Here is an 8,997-nt window from a genome sequence, read left to right on the forward strand (position 1 = left end):
AATCTGTGGCTAGCTTTACTGAAGAACTACAAGATGTGCACTGTTAGCTCATAATCCTCAAATCAGGGCAAAGGTATTTAACTTGACATGAAACGCTTTTCTCCACCCAACTCATCAGCACTAAAATACAGACAATTATCATGTTATTGACTAAAGCTTTTTTTTTTTTTTAAAATCACTTCTATAGTTGAAAAACAACTGCATTACAACTTTGGTTTCAGTTTGCTGCTAACTTTGGAGTCACATTTACAGTGACTTAAAGACAAAAATCTATGTTTCTAATGTAAAAAGTCAAGCTATATTAAAAAAAACAAACAACCACCTTTCAAGTCTCTGCATCATAAAAAGCAATGAAAGTAAACTGAATTTTTCTGCAGATCACCTTTAAAGTTACTCACAAAGCCCAAGCTGGTCATTCTTACACCTGTATGCAACCAGAGGTTTTAAACATTATAAAACATCACACTTTAGATCACAAAGTGCTTAGATCAGCAGATCCATAAATGATGAGTTCAGATTAGTTTCACTACCTGAAGTGAGGGCATTGAGGAGCTTTTTGTTTATAACACTTCTGTATCATAGAAATGCACAGATGAAAGACTGCGAATGATAAACAGAGTTAACTTGCATCAATGTTATGATGTATAGTCAAAAACAACAATGCTTTTCCTACAGATTCAGTACTAGGAACAGCATCAAGTGTTCAGTTCCCACGTCAACCTCCAAAAAAAAAAAAAAAAGTGAAGTCCTCAACCTTGGTAAAAATCTTAGATGAAAGTCTTCAAAATAAAAATACCGTACAATTTCTTCAGCCAAGCAAGACATTCTACTATTGCATTTGCCTCCAGCTCTTCTCTGCTCAAAAAGAAGGGATCCCTACTACAGCGTTAAAGCTAGATCCTGATAGAACTAAAGAAACACTGTAGAGGACATTCCACTAATCAAAATAAAATCAATTCTTTTCAATGCCTTAACTCTTCCATGATCATCAAAATCTGTCAGAAATAGTGTAACAGGAACCTTCAGGTGACCTTAAATCTTCAGCAGAAATGCAGATTAACCAAAACATTTACTACTCTGTATTTTCACTGCAGCCTGGGATAAAACTCTATTTAAAAAAAAAAATCTGATCTATACAGCCACCATTTTAGAGATCATCTAAACATGATTCATACCAACAACTTCAAAATACTGTTGTGTGGTTTTGGTTTGGTTTTGTTTAAAATCAAGAGCTATTTCTGATTTATAGTCAAACCTCGCATGTCTTTTTTTTTATTTTTAATCCATTCCATTTAGTTTTACTTATCAGTCTGTCTAGGAATTGTCTGGAGCCCAATACATCAAGACATAACTGTTATCCATGTGGATTTATGACTTTTGTATGCTAGCTGCCGTTTTCTGTAGCTGCATCTGTTAGAAGTTGTACAGAATTGTAATGTTCTCCTAATCCATAGGCATGTCTCATATACCTAAAAAAAAAGTTACAGAATTAGTGTTCACTGTAACTAAAAGTATATGTCATACGAAACGTTAACAGCACTGGAAGATAGCTTAAATAAATTCAAATTTTAGCAAAGAAAATGTATAGGGTCATTAAATAGGAGACTATTAATAGAGACAGTTTTTAATTCTGACAACTTCCAGGCACAGATTGATATAAACTTTGAAGAGAAAAAAAAAAGTATCCTGCTGCATCTTATATCAATTTACTATTATTTGTTAATTATCTAACAAGTAAAATGACCTCATAGCATTCCATAAATCAGTGACTGAATCGTTCTTCAGACTAATTGTCAGCATTTTAAGAACTCTAATTAAAGTATCTTCAATCACATACATAATTTCTGACCTGCAAGATCATTATTCAAACAGCATTTCAACATCAGATATGTAACAGAAAATAAAAGATCAGGTGAGAATCAAAGCTGAGCCCACTGCTATAGAAATAAATGCACTAATTTTACGAAGGGATAAAATTACATACTTACACAAGTATTATTGGTTTGCCTGAATATTCTTCACCAACAATAATGGGAGGGGAATCCATTTGCACTACTTCTATAGGTGTTTGCAAAATGTGCGACAGAGCCCTTAGCTTTAAAGCATAAAAACAATTCAGTAATAGGATTAAATCCAACGTAGGGAGGAGAGAGGAAGACACAGCACTTAATTTTAGCAAACAAGAGTTGGGGAATAACATTTCAAATATTGTTAGAAAGTAATCTTTATTAAAATAAGCAAAAATATTTTAACTTTTTAAAGTTTAATTGAAAATGGGTTGCCTTAAATTAATCATTGTTTTGATGATACAACATGGGTAGCATTGGGCTAGCTTCAGTAATTCAGTAACTACTCTTTCACAAAACAATGAATAAGACAAACTAAAATAACTATGTCATGTCTCAAGCTCAGGTTCTGGCTTACATTACAAAAATTTAACATTGCTCTGCTATAGTCAGCTCTGCTACCATCTTAATTCTGCATGATAAAATACTCTCCCCACTCATACTGTCAGTCTTTCTAATGATATTTAGAACTACGGAATTCATTAACTTGCATGTCATCAAATACATCGGAACAGCAGCACACCACCAGAAAAAAATACTAATTTGGGAAAACAAATTGTAACCATAGGAGATAAACTATTTATGACTATGTTCCCTTACGCCTTCAGTTATTCTTTCTTGAGAAACCCTTTTCTGAAGGTATATTCACCCACTTCAGAACTTCGCAAATAAAAATTATCAATACAATACTTACTTCCAGCTGACCACCCCATGCAGCTGTATTTGCTATATCATCACAGTATTTTTCAAACTCCTCTGCGGGGAAAGAAAAGACAACTTTTAGTACTTCTATTATTTGAGAAGTACATCTGAAAATACTGACTGTACAATGAAGAACTAGAACCAGAAAAGTCCAAACACATTATACAGGAAAATACGTATGTTCACTGAAGACAAGGAAAGGAAAAGAAAAACACCAGAGGCCAAAAAAAATCCCCGTTACTGTTTTAGAAAGAAAAACTAAGACTGAAGACAGGAATAAAACCAAATATGGGAATAAAAAGAAGTACAGGTTTTTCTTTTAAACTTTTTATTCAGGGAATTGTAAATTACAAGCATGAAATTGCATACAGTTTTCTTCCCATTAAGTTTTAGAGGGTTTTGTTTTGAAACTCTAGAAAAGAACATGATAGCAAGTAGTATCCTTAGTTCTTATGTCAGCTAGGTGTCAGGTATGTTTTTAAAATCTTCTAACTGTATGTAGTTCAACTGTTGGTTTCTTTTTTTTTTTTTGATTTCCAAATTAGATGCCTTGGTTTTAACCTCTGAAGTATGTATTCCCAAGACTTCGTTTGTTAATAGCTAAATAAAACTTTTGTAGATCATGCTGTAGAGAAACCAAGCTTTCAAATTTATAAATTACAATCCTTGAGGCTTCTGGACCCTATGAATAGATTCTGATAAAGAAAAGAATAGATTTTCTGAAGACTGCTCAGAACTGCTTTTCTTGCATTCCCCGTATAACAGACTTAAGAGACATAAGAAAACCACAACTCCCTGCTGTTCTGCAGAACTTCATTCAGTCTTCTCTTTACACATTTAGCCTGTGACAATTATCCTGTCAACATGATAAAGACACCTCCTACTTCACAACAGACCCCAGTCACCAAATGAAATCCCCAGCAACAATTATTAAATGAATATAGCAGTAAGTTAAAAAAATTGTATAAAGTCATTTGCATGGTGTTCCAGACACGCAGTAGGAAATTAATAAACCATGCATTGCTCATATAAGTAGTACATAAATCCCATTTAATTGCATTTACTCAGCCTACAGCATTACTCCGCACTAAATGCCTTTACACTTTTTAGTTTAATCTGTTTACAAGAAAGAGCTCAAAAGGCCTAGTATAACAGTGAAAATAAAGGGTAGAATAAGAAAAACCATCTATTCAAACTATTATAAGAGAAACTTGCTTAAATTCCAGTCATTTTTAACAGCTTTCCTACGTAAATGGAAAACACCAATATAAAAGTTGACAAAAAAATCATCCCTAACCTGGTAGACAATCTGTTTATAATACAACTTAAACCACATCCCAGAACATGATTACCATAGAGTAACCACCAAGTTCAGATTATTATTATTTTTTTTTAAATGGGGGATAATGTTTGCTAGATTCCTTTTAAAAATATAAATTACAAATACTCAAGGGTACCAAGTTCCATAGCGGATCATAATTCTGTGTTGCATAGAACACAGCCAAACCACCAAAGCGACAAAGTTCAGGAACAAACATCATAATGGGTTAGTCCCAATTCAGCTGTAATGGAGATCAAGAATTATCAGAAATAGTTATAACAGTTTTTGAAATCTCTTATGCCACAAGTCTTACCTCTGCTATACATGTCTCCAGTACTAGGGTTTGTAAGAAATGGCAGGAAGTCATCGAAGTGACTTTGCATATACTTTGCTGTTTGGTTCCTCAGAGTTGCAACAGTCCAGGAATTTTGGCGATCCTTGAGCTGATCTTCAATAGCTCTGTACATGCAATGGCCATCTGAAGGGATCTGTTTAATCTCTAAATGCCTTGTTGCCAATAGGGAGGCAAGTTTCTGATTCTCAAGATGTCTAGCACCCGTTAAATTTTCTATTTCAGCTTCAGCTATCCTTTCTTCTCTTTCTTTCTCCAAGGCAGCTTTTTTTTCCTTACATTAAAAACATAAAAATTATATCAAATGTTAAAATTTACAAGATGCTTGTACAGTTCTTGGCTTAGTGCTTGCTTCTAATTCTTCAAATGTTTCCACAGATATGTATGTACTGAGAAAAGTTCTCCTAAATCAGTACTACCAAATCTTAAAGACCTCCTAAACCAAAACTGTAGCAAACGGTAAGTGACCAATATATCCTAACTGCTTCTGACACCACCCCCAAAATTATGTGACAGGAGAAATCTTCATTATATCAACAATCAAAATAACACTTTACAACACCTGTACAAAGGCTATTAATAGTAGTCATTTCTTCAGGATCACCTATTTCACCACACTGACAAACAACTCCATCATGGGAATTCTAATTAAACAACAAAAAAAAAATTACTGTTTCATAATAAGTGTGAGATCTACCACTTACACATAAGATTGCACAATGGCACTCATGTCATGAAACTGAAACTCCCTCGGGCTAGGTACTATACATCATAAAAGACTGCTCCTAACCTAAAGGACGGATAAGAATGCATACTTAGAATAATAGAGGGGATGTAATAATACATAACAAACGACTTTATAGAATGCTTCACAAGTTTATGCTTAACTTAACAAGGCAGTAAGAGTCAAGGTAAATGAGTAAATAAAAAAGGAAGCAGTATAGGGAATAATCTTTTCACTTTCACGCTTAAACGTCACCACAAATCAAGACCAGGCTGGTTTAGGCGAACACAATATAGGAAAACTAGACTAAAGAGTTTCTAGTCTGCCTAGACACGGTGCGATGAATTAAGAATATGTTTTTATCATGTTTGTTACAAGGCAGCTCTGCAGTAGTGATCATGTAACAGGGGATGGACTCTGCAGTAAAGTAGTGCTCCTCCGGCCCTGAACCAACATTCATGCAGGTACAACGAGAATGTTAATCCATCGCAATTTAACATCTGAAGCTTAACAAGATTTGACCCTAACGCCTGGACACCAGGTAGTGTTTCTTAACAACTCAAAAATTGACAAGAATTTCAGTATTAATGTTCTTTTGTAAAATGTGTTAAGTTCTACAACCTGCATATTTTCCACATAGCATTTTACATTAATAAAGTAATAGAATTAAAATAATGTTCTTAGTGAAATTATTTAGAAAAAAAATTGTTTTACATAATTTGTTCTTTCTGGCTCCCATCTCCTGACCTATTCTGATTCTCAGCTCATGGCTGAGGGTAAAAAAGTGTAAACTATTTATAAAATGCTTACATATCTCTAGGTAGCAGCTTTACAGATTTTCAAGGCACCAGTAGGTACAGCATCAATACTGAATTAGCCAGGTAATGTCCCCTGCAAAATTGTTTAACTTTGGTTATTACAGTTAATTTTAAGTGAATATAACTTCAGTCAAATATTTGTAAATTTTTTAAATGTTGTCATACCCGCCTCTTCTGTGCTTTTGATATTCGAGGATGCTGGACCTGTTGCTCTACTCCTTCAAGCTCTAAATTTGCAACCCCATCAGCTATAGAATCCGTCTAAAAAAGAAAGAAAAGAAAAAAAAAAAAAAAGGAGTTAAACTTTCTTATTAATAAGTTAACTCAGATGTGCTTCTCCTGAAAGAGTTTTCTGTTTCTAGGTAATTCCAGGGTATATTTATAAAGTTTAACCACAAACACCTGTGTATAGCACAGAACCCATCACAGCCAGAAGTAAAGCATTCCACATCCCAAACCACTGTCACTCATTTTATTACTTTTTCTGTACTCTCAACAAAGAGACAGTTATGAACTGCACATCTCAAATTTATTCTATAGGCTCTCTTACAGGCTTCCACACCAAAGTGCGAACACTGTTTACTGGCTGAAAAGGGAAAGTTTTCCTCACCATACCAGCTGACTGAAGTACCCAAACAGCCATTGTCAAGTTCTGTGATGATTAAAGCAGGAAATGGCTCCACTTTCCATACCAAAGCATAACAAACAGTTGGAAGAGACAAGGAGTTGACACTTCTCAAGAAAAATAACAAAGCCAACCCCAAAATGGTATGAACTAGATGTCACCTTTGGAAGCATGGACATGTTTCAACCCAAATAAAAAAGCTGAGAAGTGAAAGAAACCACACATCTCAAAACAAAATCCTCTCAGGCAAATCTATGTCCAGGGCAAGGATTTCAGCTTGAACCATCCTCCATCGTAAAGTTTTGACAGCTCATTTAGCAAAATAAAATAAACTCTTGAATCTAATCTTAGAGACAAGAAAACAGAAGCATCATGTTTAATGCTTATGCATTAATCATCTGCTTAAGCATCTGATTAAAAACTACAGCAGAAGACTGTTATAGGATCATAACTCTCACAATTGAAAACTTTTTTTTTCCCCCCTCACAAGGATTCTCAGTAGATGCTTCTCGATCAGGTCTATCTCCCTAAACGTCATTCAGAAATGTTTTTGCTCTCGTTTTCAAACAAAAGTACACTCTGCTTAATTCTTAGGTTACTAATCAGAAAACAGCTAGTCCAGAAAGCATCAGGCAGGCAGGCTTTTGTTTGTTTCTTTACAGCCCAAAGACACACATTGTTAGGGAGACACCTAAGGAGATCTATGAGCATGGAGCACTAGCTTCATTCACAGATAACCGTAATGCACCAGTTCAGCCATAAGCTCTATTCCTGTTTAGGTAGCACAAAGTATATGAACAGGCCCACTTGCACTAACGGTCTCTAAATTCAGGCACATGATAAAAATAGAGTTCTTTTCAGTACTGGTTATACCAAATTAAGTCTGTGGATTGCAAATTCACTATGACAGGAGTTTCCAATGCTCTAATTATTATGTTATGAGGAAAGGCTGAGGGACTTGGGTCTTTTTAGTCTAGAGAAAAGACGACTGAGGGAGGATCTTATTCATGCATATAAATACCTAAAGGGAGGGTGCCAGGGGCGTGGGAACAGTCTTTTTTCAGTGGTGCCCAGTGATAGAACAAGAGGTAACGGGCACAAACTTGAACATAGGAAGTTCCATCTTAACATGAGGAGGAACTTCTTTATTTTGAGGGTGGCAAAGCACTGGAACAGGCTGCCCAGAGAGGTTGTGGAGTCTCCCACTCTGGAGACATTCAAAACGTGCCTGGATGCTGTCCTGTGCAACGTGCTGTAGGTGACCCTGCTCTGGCAGGGGGGTTGGACTAGATGATCTCCAGAGGTCCCTTCCAACCCTGACCATTCTGTGATTATATTAAATGCTAAAACATAGATTAATTTTTGTATGTCACACAAGTATTTAATAATATCTGGTTTACTCATTCCTGCAGCTAAATTTGAATAATTCTAAGCCTCTGTTAAAAATTAAGTGGTTTGCCATCAAACAACAAACCAGAAGCATTTAAATATGTAGCTATGCTGCCAACATGGCAGAATAGTAGCATTTAAGAAGACAATTCTCATCATCACAGAAAATGCCTTCTTACAAAAAAGTCAGTTACACTGTTGACAGAACTGCAAGACAAAACACTGCATCAGTCAAATGCCTATTGAATGCAAATAATACTCTGGTAGTCTACATAAGATAATTAGAGTGACAACATAACAGGAACTTACAAAAAAATAATCCTTGAAGACAACTGAGCTACTAACCTGGCCTTAGGAGCAAAACCAAATACTGCTCAACAACAACAACAAAAAAAACCCACAGCTAAATGCCCCTTCTAGCAATACCTACTCACCATAATGGCTGAATCTTTCCAAAGACGAAAAGAGTTACTAAGACTGGGAGAAAAAGGAGAAATACTTTAAAGTGTTACTTCATTATAATTTTTAAAAGTTAAAGAAGCCCTAACAGAAATTTTATCTGCACAACTTCAGCTAAAGTTAAGGCACCTACCTTATTCTGCTCAGGTGAAGTTTCCTTCAGCTGCTTCAATTCCTCCTTGTGCTTCTGTTCAAGTTCTGCCTCTAGTTTGGCAACTTCATCAGCCAGCTGTTTTCGTCTCTTTTTGTCATTCTTGGGAACAGCATTTTTCATGCCTTGAATTTTTGCTGTTAAAGAAGTAGTGTAATAAAACATTACCTCTAAATATAGACAGTCATTGCAGAAAAGAGAACTGCAAGTTATACAGAAATTTTTTTTTTAAAAAAATCAACTTATCAGTATGTTTTAACAGTTTAGCTATGAGACTGCCCATTACAATCATCATTTTTTAAAGCAGCTATATTTTTCTTTACATATGCAAATATTGCATCCGAAGAAGAGAAAAACTTGTGCAACTTTACTATTATAAATACTTATGAA

At 35.1% G+C, this 8,997-nt stretch overlaps 1 protein-coding gene across 1 annotated transcript; it reads right to left on the bottom strand.

Annotated features, from left to right (window-relative positions):
- Positions 1 to 1,287: 1,287 nt before the first annotated feature.
- On the bottom strand, positions 1,288 to 8,739 carry OTUD6B (OTU domain containing 6B). Its single transcript, XM_009891857.1, has 6 exons — positions 8,590 to 8,739; positions 6,149 to 6,244; positions 4,403 to 4,715; positions 2,761 to 2,822; positions 1,989 to 2,095; positions 1,288 to 1,469 (listed from the first exon to the last, which is right to left on the bottom strand). The coding sequence occupies exons 1-6, from the start codon at positions 8,728 to 8,730 to the stop codon at positions 1,385 to 1,387; spliced, it is 804 nt and encodes a 267-aa protein (XP_009890159.1). The 5' UTR covers positions 8,731 to 8,739; the 3' UTR covers positions 1,288 to 1,384.
- Between the last annotated feature and the right edge of the window lie 258 nt (positions 8,740 to 8,997).

This window comes from Charadrius vociferus, unplaced genomic scaffold (genome assembly GCF_000708025.1).
Source record: "Charadrius vociferus isolate BGI_N301 unplaced genomic scaffold, ASM70802v2 scaffold15, whole genome shotgun sequence".
In the NCBI taxonomy this organism is placed as follows: Eukaryota; Metazoa; Chordata; class Aves; order Charadriiformes; family Charadriidae; genus Charadrius; species Charadrius vociferus.